At 34.1% G+C, this 11,834-nt stretch overlaps 1 protein-coding gene and 1 long non-coding RNA gene across 11 annotated transcripts; one reads left to right on the plus strand and one right to left on the minus strand.

The window, feature by feature from the left end:
- The first annotated feature begins 6,255 nt into the window (after positions 1-6,255).
- LOC142519481 (G-type lectin S-receptor-like serine/threonine-protein kinase SD1-1) lies at positions 6,256-10,648 on the plus strand. 4 transcript variants are annotated; one of them, XM_075622516.1, is made up of 8 exons: positions 6,966-7,105; positions 7,303-7,643; positions 8,014-8,157; positions 8,301-8,431; positions 9,036-9,246; positions 9,569-9,806; positions 9,889-10,039; positions 10,158-10,648. In XM_075622516.1, the coding sequence occupies exons 1-8, from the start codon at positions 7,095-7,097 to the stop codon at positions 10,461-10,463; spliced, it is 1,533 nt and encodes a 510-aa protein (XP_075478631.1). In that variant the 5' UTR covers positions 6,966-7,094; the 3' UTR covers positions 10,464-10,648. The 4 variants fall into 4 exon arrangements, with proteins under 4 accessions (XP_075478630.1, XP_075478629.1, XP_075478628.1 ...); XM_075622513.1 differs by having other exon boundaries at positions 6,263-7,643; XM_075622515.1 differs by lacking the exon at positions 9,889-10,039 and having other exon boundaries at positions 6,256-7,643; positions 10,158-10,296.
- Positions 7,464-11,834, minus strand: LOC142519485 (uncharacterized). 7 transcript variants are annotated; one of them, XR_012813774.1, is made up of 4 exons: positions 11,397-11,834; positions 9,010-9,172; positions 8,256-8,335; positions 7,464-7,595 (listed from the first exon to the last, which is right to left on the minus strand). It is a non-coding gene; the product is annotated as an uncharacterized LOC142519485 (long non-coding RNA). The 7 variants fall into 7 exon arrangements; XR_012813776.1 differs by having other exon boundaries at positions 7,561-7,694; positions 9,015-9,172; XR_012813773.1 differs by having other exon boundaries at positions 7,561-7,694.

Consider the following 11,834-nt stretch of genomic DNA (forward strand, 5'->3'; position numbering starts at 1 on the left):
AAAATGTGAATATCTCATCGAAAAAGATCTCATGGCTCTGTGGAAAGGATTAAAAGAAAGATTTGAACATATAAGGGAAGTTATACTTCCGACCGCCCATGATGAATGAAATATGTTAAGATTTCAAGATTTTAAGAAAGTCAATGATTACAATTCGATGATGTATCGAATAATCTCGCAATTAAAAAATTGTGGACATGAGGTTACGAAATCGGAAATGCTTGAAAAAATATTTTTCATGTTTAACGCATCAAATATAACTCTACAACAACAATATAGAGTGCGTGGATTTGCGAGATATTATGAACTTATCGCCTGTCTTCTTGTGGTGGAAAATAACAACGAGTTGCTAATGAGAAATCATCAGTCCCGACCCACTGCATCAACAACATTTCCAGAATTAAATGATGTAAGTAAAAATGAATTTAAACCTGGAAACAAAAATCAAATTCAGAGACAAGGTTTTGGTCGTGGTCGTGGTCGCGGCCGTGGTTTTCAAAACAATCAAGATAGTTATTTCTATAACTCATCTCAAAAGGCGTCACGAACCACCCACTGAAAAGGCGTCATGAGAACATGAGTGTTAATGAAAATCACTCAAAACGATTAGAAAGTTTTTGTTTTAGATGTGACAATCCAGGACATTGGTCTCGTATTTGTTGAGCCCCCGAGCATCTTTGCAAGCTCTATAAATAATCGATAAAGGAGAAAGAAAAAGAGACCAACTTCACTGAACGTATTGACCGTTTGAGTGATTCAACTCATTTTGATGCTTCAGATTTTTTGAATGTTTTCTCTGGAAATGATCAATATGCTGGTGGAATAGAAATGAAAAATATTGATGCTGCAGATTTTCTTAATGATTTCTCTGATAATGAACAATATATTGGTGGAATATAAATGTAAAATAATTTATTTTGCATGTACTCATATGATAATGTTTTATTGTACAATTATGATATGCATTATATTTTTCAATAAATTACATATGTATTGTCAGTGATTTTTTCATTGCATATTTTTTTGAAGTTCAAATATGGAAAAATACTATAAACAAAGCTAAACAAGGAACTAATCACAAGGAATTTTGCATACCTGATAGTAGTACAACGCACACTATTCTCCGAGATAAAAGATATTTCTTGGAACTAAAACCAACAAAAATAATGGTGAATACAATATCAAGTCATGTAGACTTGATAAAAGGTTGTGGTAAAGCACATTTTTTGTTACCTAATGGTACAAAATTTTTGATAAATGATGATTTGTATTCACTACAATCGAAAAAAATTTATTGAGTTTTAATGACATATATTCATATGGGTATGATACTTAGACAATAAATGAATGAAATGAGAGTTATATGTGTTTGACTACATATAAATCAGGGAAAAAATATGTAGTTCAAAAACTACCAATGCTCCCAACTGAATTACATTGTACATATATAAGTCATATTGAATCAAACATGGTAGTTGATAACCCTTCAATATTGATCAATTGGCATGATCGATTATGACATCATGGTTCAACAATGACACAAAAAATTATAGAAAATACACATGTTCATCCGCTGAAAGACCTGAAGATCTTTCAAAATAATAAGTTTCAATACAAAACATGTTCTCTTGGAAAACTTATTATAAGACCATCACCAGCTAAAATCCAAACTGAATCACTCGTGTTTCTTGAACGTTTTCAGGGTGATATTTGTGGACCAATTCATACATCATGTGGACCATTTAGATATTTTATGGTATTGGTCAATGTCTCTAGCAGATGGTCACATGTATGTTTATTATCAATCCGGAATGTGGCATTTGCAAGATTACTTGCTCAAATAATAACACTGTGGAATCAATTTCCTGATCATACAATCAAAAAAATTAGACTTGATAATGCTGGTGAATTTACTTCCCAGACTTTCAATGATTATTGTATGTCAATGGGAATCACTGTTGAGCATCATGTTGCTCATGTACATACACAAAATGGATTAGCTAAATCATTGATTAAACATCTACAACTGATTGCTAGACCAATGATTATGAAAACACTCTCCATTTCTATATTGGGACATGCAATTTTACATGTTGCTGCATTAATTCGCATCAGACCAAGTGCATATCATAAATACGCCACATTGCAGCTTGCATTTGGTAAAGAACCAGATATTTCTCATTTGAGAATTTTTGGATGTATGGTATATGTGCCTATTGCACCACCTCAACGAACAAAAATGGAGCCTCAAAGAAAGATCGGAATTTATGTTGGTTATGATAGCCCATCAATAATTCGATATCTTGAACCTCAGACATGCGACATGTTTACAGCACTTTTTGCTGATTTTCATTTTAACGAGGAAATCTTCCCAATGTTAGGGGAAGAAAAAAAAATATCGAAAAAGAAATTACATGGTATACATCATCATGGTTACATCTGGATCCAAGAACCGAACAATGTGAAAAAGATGTACAACAAATTGTGCACTTGCAAAGAATATCAAATCAAATACTAGAAGCATTTGCAGATACAAAAAGGGTAACTAAATCATATTACATATTGTAAATGCCCCTTCTCGAATTGAAATTACAAATAAACAAATTGAAAACACTCATGATGTTATTAAACGCTTGAAGCGTGGAAGACCGATCGGTTCAAAGGATAAAAATCCTCGAAAAAGAAAAAGTATAGAGAAACACAATGACAAAAAACAGAAAATAATATTCCAGTAGAAATACATGATGATGAAAATATTCCGTCGGAACCACGAACTGATGAGAATCGTGAAATCTCTATCCATTATTCAATTATATTAATACTGAAAAATATGGAACCGAAAAGATATAAAAAAAATTGATGAGATATTTTCTTACAATGTAGCATTTGACATCATAAATGACAATGAAGATCATGAACCAAAATCTTTTGGTGAATGTAAAAATCGACAGGACTGGATAAAATGAAAAAATGTCATCTAGGTTGAATTGGATTAGCTAAATAAACGTAGCATCCTTACACCTGAAAGTGTAAAGCATGTTGGGTACAAATGGTTTTTATTCGAAAGCGAAATGAGAAAAATGAAATAGTAAGATATAAAGCTAGACTTGTTGCACAAAGTTTTTCTCAAATGCCTGAAATTGATTATGAAGAAACGTATTCTCCTGTTATGGATGCAATTACGTTTCAGTATTTGATTAGTTTGGCTATATCTTAAAATCTATAAATGCGTCTTATGGATGTTGTCACAGCTTACTTATATACGAATCACTCGATAGTAATATACATATATATGAAAATCCCTGAAGGATTTAAGATGCCTGAAGCACAAAGTTCAAAACCCAGAGAACGTTATTCTGTGAAATTGCAAAGATCATTATATGGATTAAAGCAACTGGGTCACTTAATGAAAAATAGATATGTAAACAATTCAATATGCCATTGCATTTTCATTAAGAAAACAACATCCGGATGTGTAATTATTGTTGTATATACTGATGATTTAAACATCATTGGAACGAATAAGAAAATTCAATAAGTTGTGTCATAATTGAAGAAAGAATTTGAAATGAAGGAACTTGGAAAAACAAAGTATGGTCTGGATTTGCGAATTGAACACAGAGAATATGAAATATTTTTTCACCAATCAAATTGTACAAAAAAGGTCCTTAAACTTTTTAATATGGATAAATCAAATCTTTTAAGTACTCCAATGGTTGTTAGATCGTTAAACACAGAAAATGATCCATTCCACCCATGTGAAGATGATGAAGTTATTCTTGGTCTAGAAGTATCACATCTAAGTGCTATCGGTATCCTTATGTATCTTGCAAATTGTACAAAACCTGATATATATTTTGCTGTAAATTTATTGGCAAAATTTAGCTCATATCCAACAAAAAGACAATGGAACGAAATTAAACATATATTCCGTTATCTACGAGGAACGACAAACTTGGGACTTTTGTATTCAAAATATATACCAATCAAAGCATAATTGGTTATGCCGATGCTGTGTATTTATTTGATCCACACAAGACACGTTCCCAAATCGGATATGTATTTACTCGTGGAGGCACTGCAATTTCTTGGCGTTCATAGAAACAAACACTCATAACAACTTCATCAAATCACGGCGAGATTATTTCACTGCATGAAGCAAGCCGTAAATGTGTGTGGCTAAAATCAATGACCGAACATATCCAAACCTCATGCGGATTATCATTCGACAAGAAGTTCGTGACACTATATGAAGATAATGATGCATATGTTGCTCAAATGAAAGAAAGATACATAAAAAGCGACATAACATATTCTTCCTAAGTTCTTCGCATTCACCCAAGAGCTTGAGAAGAATAAAGATATTGATATTCGTTACATTCAATCAAGTGAAAACTCATCAGATCTCTTCATAAAGGCACTTCCTACGACAATATTCAGAAAGCATATATATAACATTGGGTGCGCAATCAACGAAATTTTTGAAGAATCGTTCGTGTTAACATGAGGAGGAGTTTACGTGACTGCACTATTTTTCCCTTACTATAGTTTTTATCCCAATGAGTTTTTCCTAGTAAGGTTTTTAACGAGGCAATATAAAAACACGTAATGAAGACAATCATTTTATCATGATCATCATCACAAGGGGGAGTGTTGAAAATAAGAATGTTGAATGTTGAAAATAAAAAGTTGAATGTTGAAAATAAGAGTTGTAAAATTGAAAATTAGTGTGTGATGATGTATGTAATGATGTATTTATTTTTGAATTATTTCCAAAGAAATTCTATAAATAGGTCTCTCAATTTGTGAAGAAAATTACAATTGAGTAGAGAGAAAATTTTATAAAGTGTTTAATTTGATATATTTTGTGAATTTGAGATTTTTATTTTTTACCGTAAATTTGTACTTTTAACACATGCTTCATATATAAGAATTTTTTTACGAGGATAAATCGTTTTTTTAAAAAGAAAAACATGTGTTGTTTTGTTGAATGGATAAATATACTTTTGTTTATTGAAATTACCGAAAAAAATGTATTGACTTGTATTTTATCTTCAATAGGTGCTCTTTTTTTATTGTAATTATAAATACAAATAACTACAAAGATATTTAATAATGATACAAAAATACTAATAATGATATCCACAGATTCTCCTGAAAGAAGGTTCAAAAATACGGTCTAGAATGGGACCTTGGAATGGAGTTACTTTTAGCGGGGGACCAAATGATTTTCATATTCCTATGTACATGTTTAGGCTTGTGATGAATCAGGAGGAGGTTCGCTAACTCCAGGAAACCATTGACAAATCATTTGTTACTATAATCGTGGTCAACCCGGGTGGTGTTGCAGAACGTTTGGTGCTAAACAGGTATATCGATGTTAGGTGCAAAACATAATTTCTGTCGGCTTAAGTTTTCTGGTAATGTGGCGGTCGGATAGTAACTCTACTGCATAACGTTATTTTGGAATGGCCACACTCAGTTGTAGAATTTGTAGGTGGTGGATGCCTCACACGGTGAATCAGTGATCATGCATCTTTTTTTAATTAAAAAATAAGAAAAAATTGTTTTTATCATATGTGTTTGTTTCTTTGCGATTTTTGTCATCTATATTGTCAAATTTTGGTTTTAGTGTGTTATCTTTGAGTTTTTTTTTTTTTTTGTAATTTTACTAATTTTTCCGTTGTGGCAATAATATGACACAAATTTAGCGTTGATGTGGTAGTGACATGTGTAGTGTCATATTAACACTCTCATTAAAAAAACAAAAAATCTGAAGTTGCGGGACTAAAACTGAAATTTGCCAACATAAATATCGTAATCGCAAAGTGCAATTTCCCAAAAAAAATTGAATAGTGAATCTTTCTTCTCAAGTGAAGTTTATATTAATTTGGTGTATATATATATATCTATCGATTTATCTATGTATAACTATAGATGACGGAAAATATATGTTGCAACAACGTTATTGCTATCATTTCCCATTTTAATTATCAATATTTTGCAAACTCTCACACCAAATCATTTTTATCTTGTTGACTCTACAAACTCATGAAATAATATTTAAATCGATTCGGTTCGTTTACATTCTTAGTCATGATTAAATAATATAATTGTAACCATCGTGACCAAGGATTTTAAGCCTAGAAAAATAATCATCTCCAGGTCCATTCTGGAGATTGGCTCCAGCCATCGTTTTAGAAAAATATTTTTCCACACAAAAATCCTAATAAAATATTGAAGAAAAAAGACACATGTATATCATAAATTTCACTCTAAAACTTTGACCGAGTTTGCTTTAACATAAGCAATTCAATTAGCTTGGTCAAATAAACAACTTGTTTGAACTCTTACTCCGTCTGTACTAGCTGCAGCTGCAGCGATGGAAATTTTACAAAAAGGCCTGGCTTTGGCGTTCCTTTTCATTATTCCGGCCACTTTTGGTGCGACTAATACGATAACAACTAGTCAGATGATTAGAGATGGCGAGACCATGGTATCGTCTGATGGAGTATTCGAATTGGGATTTTTCAGAACAGGAAAGTTAACAAATCAATACGTGGGTCTATGGTACAGGAATATCAAAGTTAGGAGAGTTGTTTGGGTTGTCAACAGAGAAGCACCATTAACAGGGGCAGGAGGTGTGTTAAAGGTTATCGAACCTGGACTCTTGGTGCTACTGAATGACACCAATGGAGCAACAGTGTGGTCTTCAAAATCGTCAAGGTCTGTACAAAACCCAATTGCACAGTTACTGGACTCCGGAAATTTAGTCGTAAGAGATGCGAATGATGAAAGGCCAGAGAATTTCCTCTGGCAGAGTTTTGATCATCCGACTGATACAGGTTTACCTGGAATGAAGATTGGAATGAACTATGTAACAGGTATCGAAACTTACTTAATGTCATGGAAAAGCAATGATGACCCTGCTCTTGGAGATTTTAGTACTCACGTGGATCCAACAGGATACCCACAAGTACTACTAAAAAATGGTACAGAAATTTGGTCTAGAAATGGTCCTTGGAATGGATTTGGCTTCAGTGGGGGACCGAATGAGACAGGAGAAGCAACATACAAGATTCATTTAGTAATGAATGAGAAGGAGGTATATGTTTTCCAAGAAATTATCGATAAATCAGTTACGATAGCTGTAGTCGATGAGAGTGGTTATCAACAACGTTGGACTTGGGTTGATGGAGCTCAAAATTGGGTGAAATTTACCTACTTACCAGTAGATAGTTGTGATCAATACAAGTTATGTGGTGCATATGGTAAGTGTAGCACTAACACTCCATTTTGTAGATGCCTGGACAGATTTGTGCCCAAAGACCAAGAAGGGTGGGCTAGATCAGATAGGTCGAATGGATGCGTTCGGCGAAATAACTTGAGTTGTCAAGGAGATATATTCTTGAAATATCCTGGCATTAAATTGCCGGACTCAAGAAATTCGCGTTACATCGATGTTTTGGCACTAGAAGACTGCAAAGCAGAATGCTTAAAGGACTGCTCTTGTATGGCATGCACAAAGTTAGATCGAAGCAAAGGCACCGGGTGCCTTCTTTGGTTTGGAGACTTGATTGACATGAAAGACCAACCTGAGAATGGAGATGATATTTACATCAGAATGTCTTCTTCAGAGGCAGGTAATACTTAGGATGAACAAAGTTCGATGCTTTCCTCATTTGCTTCAACTTCTGATTCACACAATAAATAAAAAGAAGCGAATTTCTGAGCATTATAACATCCCAGTATACAGACAACTTATCAGTTTTATACAGGGGAGAATCTCAAACAAAAATATATATGGTGATCAAGAAATATCTCAATGCTGTCGTGAATAAATTACATTTGCCATTTAAACTTTTGTTTTTTGTCTAAAGTACCTCTAACAAAAATAATCTGATAACAAAAAGACGAGATTTTTTTTCCTAAATGTTGGATTTTCAATAGATATTAACAAAAAAATTGAGTGCCGATATTTTATAATGAAGTATTGCCTTTTTAATTGGACAGAAAATGTTGCTGAATCTGAAGGAAAGAAGAAATATACAACAGTTGCAGTGAGTTTGACATCAGTGATGATTATAATTCTTATTGGCACGGGCCTCTTTCTATATATCCGGAAGCGGTTGAGTTATCAAAACCTTAGAATGAAGGGTAAGAAAAGAGTTTATGCTCAAGGAATATAATAATTAGGAAGCAAAGAAAAATATCCAGTAGGAGATTTGAAATAATGAGCATACTCAATTACTTACCTAGCTTCCATTTTGAATGGCATCTTGACATTTTTCCTTTTGCAGGCCAACATTTTGGAAGTCATGAGCAGAACTCGGAGCTGCCATTATTTGATCTATCAACTATTTTGGAAGCTACAGATCACTTTTCAATTAACAACAAGCTCGGGGAGGGTGGATTTGGGCCGGTTTATAAGGTATTACTGGTTCACCTCTATATGCAGTTATACGAAACTGCATAAGATGAAGATGACATTTTTATCATTTTAAAATCACTATTGTTTTAATAATGGCAAAGGGAAAAATATGTGATGAGTAAATCTCGCTCGACCAAAGATGGAAGAGAGTCGTGTAATATAAGAAATAGGCTTTCAAATGGCAAGAAATGTTTTAATGAAAACACGATGTAGTAGAGCTAAAGATAACGATGTTCTCAAGTGAAGTAATGAACCTTTTGCAAAGATGATCAAGTCAATGTGTCTAAAAAAACTTAGCTTCTTAAATAGTAAAACTTCTACAGGAAATTTCATTTTTGGAAAAGGAATGAAAGTTGTTAAAGTTCTGTAATTACTTCAAATTCAGTGAGGCTGTATTTGCATTGATGGATTTGGAACTAAGGACTTCATATCAATAATAATAAAGCAATTTATTTGTCAGGATATTACATACTTTTGAGTCCTAAAACTGAATTTCAAACCTATCTTATACGGAATCATTTCGATTTTTTTCTTCAAATACTTTCCGCAAATCCAAATGTAACTTAGAAAATCACTACCTTACATGAACAAGCTGGTGGCTTAGGGCATGCTGGAAGGTGGACAAGAAATTGCAGTGAAACGGTTATCCAAGGACTCCATGCAAGGACTAGATGAATTCAAAAATGAAATAATCTTTATTGGCAAACTTCAACATCGAAATCTCGTCAGGCTTATCGGCGGCTGCATCAATGGAGAGGAAAAAATGTTGATCTATGAATATATGCCTAATAAAAGCCTGGACATGATTTTATTTGGTGAGCACTCCAATTTTGTATGCTCATATCTATGATCAGATTGCATGAGAATTACAGAAACGACTATAACCTGAAACAATTAATTTATGTGCTTAAACATTATTCATTTCAATCATGCATAGCCGTCGGTGATTATTTACTGGACATATCGAGTACTCTAATGCTAGCACAATGAATACCAATCTAACATATAAATATGAGGTTCATATGATGGGCAAATTGGCAGTTCATCTCCTATAGCCAGTGAATGTTGGGCTATTGAACTTATTCACGATATTCATGCAATCAACAGAAAATACTGACTGTCGAATTTTTTGAACAGACCAAACAAAAAGCATGTTACTTGATTGGAAAAAGCGCTTCAGTGTTATCAATGGCATTGCTAGGGGACTGCTGTATCTTCATCAAGATTCCCAATTGAGAGTCATACATCGAGACCTCAAACCTAGCAATGTATTGCTAGATTCAGACATGAACCCTAAGATATCAGACTTTGGTATGGCTAGAAGTTTTCTAGAGAATGAGACTGGAGCTAAGACACGACGAGTTGTTGGAACATAGTAAGTATCTCAAAAACTCCACGTGTCACTTCTAACCTACCATTGTTTGTGACTTTATATTAATATTAATTCTTTATTGTAGTGGGTATATGTCCCCAGAATATGCGATAGATGGCTTGTTCTCCACAAAATCAGATGTATATAGCTTTGGGGTCCTAGTGATAGAAATTGTAAGTGGAATGAGAAACAGGGGATTTTCTCACGATGATGACAATCTCAACCTTATTGGACATGTAAGGGTTGTCACTTAGATCTATCATCGTTAAAATTTGAGTGTTTAATAACAGCTAAAAACAATTAATAGTTAATATGTGGAAAAAAATATATAACTGTCTTAAACAATATTTACAGGCATGGACACTCTATAAAGAAGGGAGGTCGCTGGAACTAGTGGATCCTTGTTTAGCTGAACCATCCTACATCTCTGAAATGCTAAGGATAATCCATGTTGGTCTGTTATGCGTGCAAAAGAGACCAGAAGACAGGCCGAGCATGTTTACTGCAGTTTTTATGTTGAGCAACGAAGTAGTCCTTCCTGAAGCCAAGCAACCAGGTTTTTTCACTGAAAGAGAAGTTACTATTGCTCAGAGTTCAACTAGCACAAATACAGCTAATTCAGCAAACGAAATCACCATTACAATGATAGAGGCAAGATAGGAGACAAACTTTTATGTGCTGCTGCAGACTGAATTATTTTTAAGCTAGTTGGTCCCAGTTATCAAGGAAAAGCAGGGTATGAAACACGGCCAAGGATGTAACCAAAGGACAGTAGCTTGTATGGCTGGCTATGCTAGCTTGTTAATGATTGATTGGTGAAATTAGCATATTATTTTCTAGCTAGTGTATTGTACAGGATTCTTTCAGTCAGGTGATCATGCGATGGAAGAATCTAAACATAAAGACTGTTACATTTTAGATCATAATAATAATAATAATAAAAAACAGACTTCCATCCCCGCTGCTATGGCTGCAGACTTCTCTCCGCCCCTACGCCATTCTGCCTAGCTTTTCTTTCGATTCCGCTTCTTTATTTCTTGAAGCCAAAACTCACTTGAAAGTGCTTTTGCCATCAACAAATTCAATCCAATTATGGAAGTAGACTGTGATCATGGTACCGGAAACTGGCTACATGGATTCATATCTTCATCCTTTATTTTTATTTTTTTCTTTAGGTTCATGTATTTTAATTGAATTGGACAACTAATACTGCCTGGGGTAGGCTTATATTCGGGATGGATCCAACTCAATCCTTAGTGTCTACAAGAAAGGCTTCTCTCAAACAAATTAATGCCACGTAGTTTAGCCCTTGTTAATTTCTCAACATTGGGATTCAGCCTCACCACGAAATAGTTCCAGTCTAACCAATGCCATGGGAAGACCCCATGAAGCGTGGTATGTTTGTCGATGCTTTGATCACAATGGAAGCACTCACAGTAGCGTAGATCACTACTTGTTTACAAACTTCCACACGAATAATTTCACAAACACCAAATATGCATGGCTCGTTCTGTCAACAGGAAGCAACATAACTTTGAACTAACTGAAAAAAATGATAATGATGGACAGTAAACATAGAATGCGACTAACTACCAAGAATCGTTACTTGATGAGTTGAACAAATCCGGCAAGCTGATATACACGCTTCTACCTTCGTTCCAACTTTGCTGAATGTTTTCACTCGAATCTGAACCAAGGGACCTCAAAAAACAAGGTCAGAGTTTTCGTAAACAACATTGAATTCTTTAAACTTCTACGCAACTTTTTCAAATGTAAATGTAAACCCCACAACATATTCAATGACGCCCATTACCACAGTCCTTTGCTCCCATTTCCTGTGTTTGAAGATCGACAAGCGTAATATATTCCAAAATCTGGTTATGGCAGCTGATCTCGGGCTTGAATGAATGAAAGAAGATGTTTTTGCTTTGCTCAAAAAAAAAAAAAATTACAAACTAATTAATCGTGACCGTTGATAGCTTTGAACAGCCTCACATCCTATGCTATATGTCGGATTATTTGAATTCTTAA

Source organism: Primulina tabacum, chromosome 11, assembly GCF_025594145.1.
Source record: "Primulina tabacum isolate GXHZ01 chromosome 11, ASM2559414v2, whole genome shotgun sequence".
NCBI classification, from domain to species: Eukaryota; Viridiplantae; Streptophyta; class Magnoliopsida; order Lamiales; family Gesneriaceae; genus Primulina; species Primulina tabacum.

What these genes read in the sequence shown, in the direction of transcription:
- LOC142519481 (XM_075622513.1), top strand. Translation starts at nt 6,383, where the DNA reads ATGGAAATTTTACAAAAAGGCCTGGCTTTGGCGTTCCTTTTCATTATT. An exon ending in GATTTGGGCCGGTTTATAAG is followed by an intron (nt 8,432 to 9,035) that starts GTATTACTGGTT and finishes CTGGTGGCTTAG; the next exon opens with GGCATGCTGGAAGGTGGACA. An exon ending in CGACGAGTTGTTGGAACATA is followed by an intron (nt 9,807 to 9,888) that starts GTAAGTATCTCA and finishes TCTTTATTGTAG; the next exon opens with TGGGTATATGTCCCCAGAAT.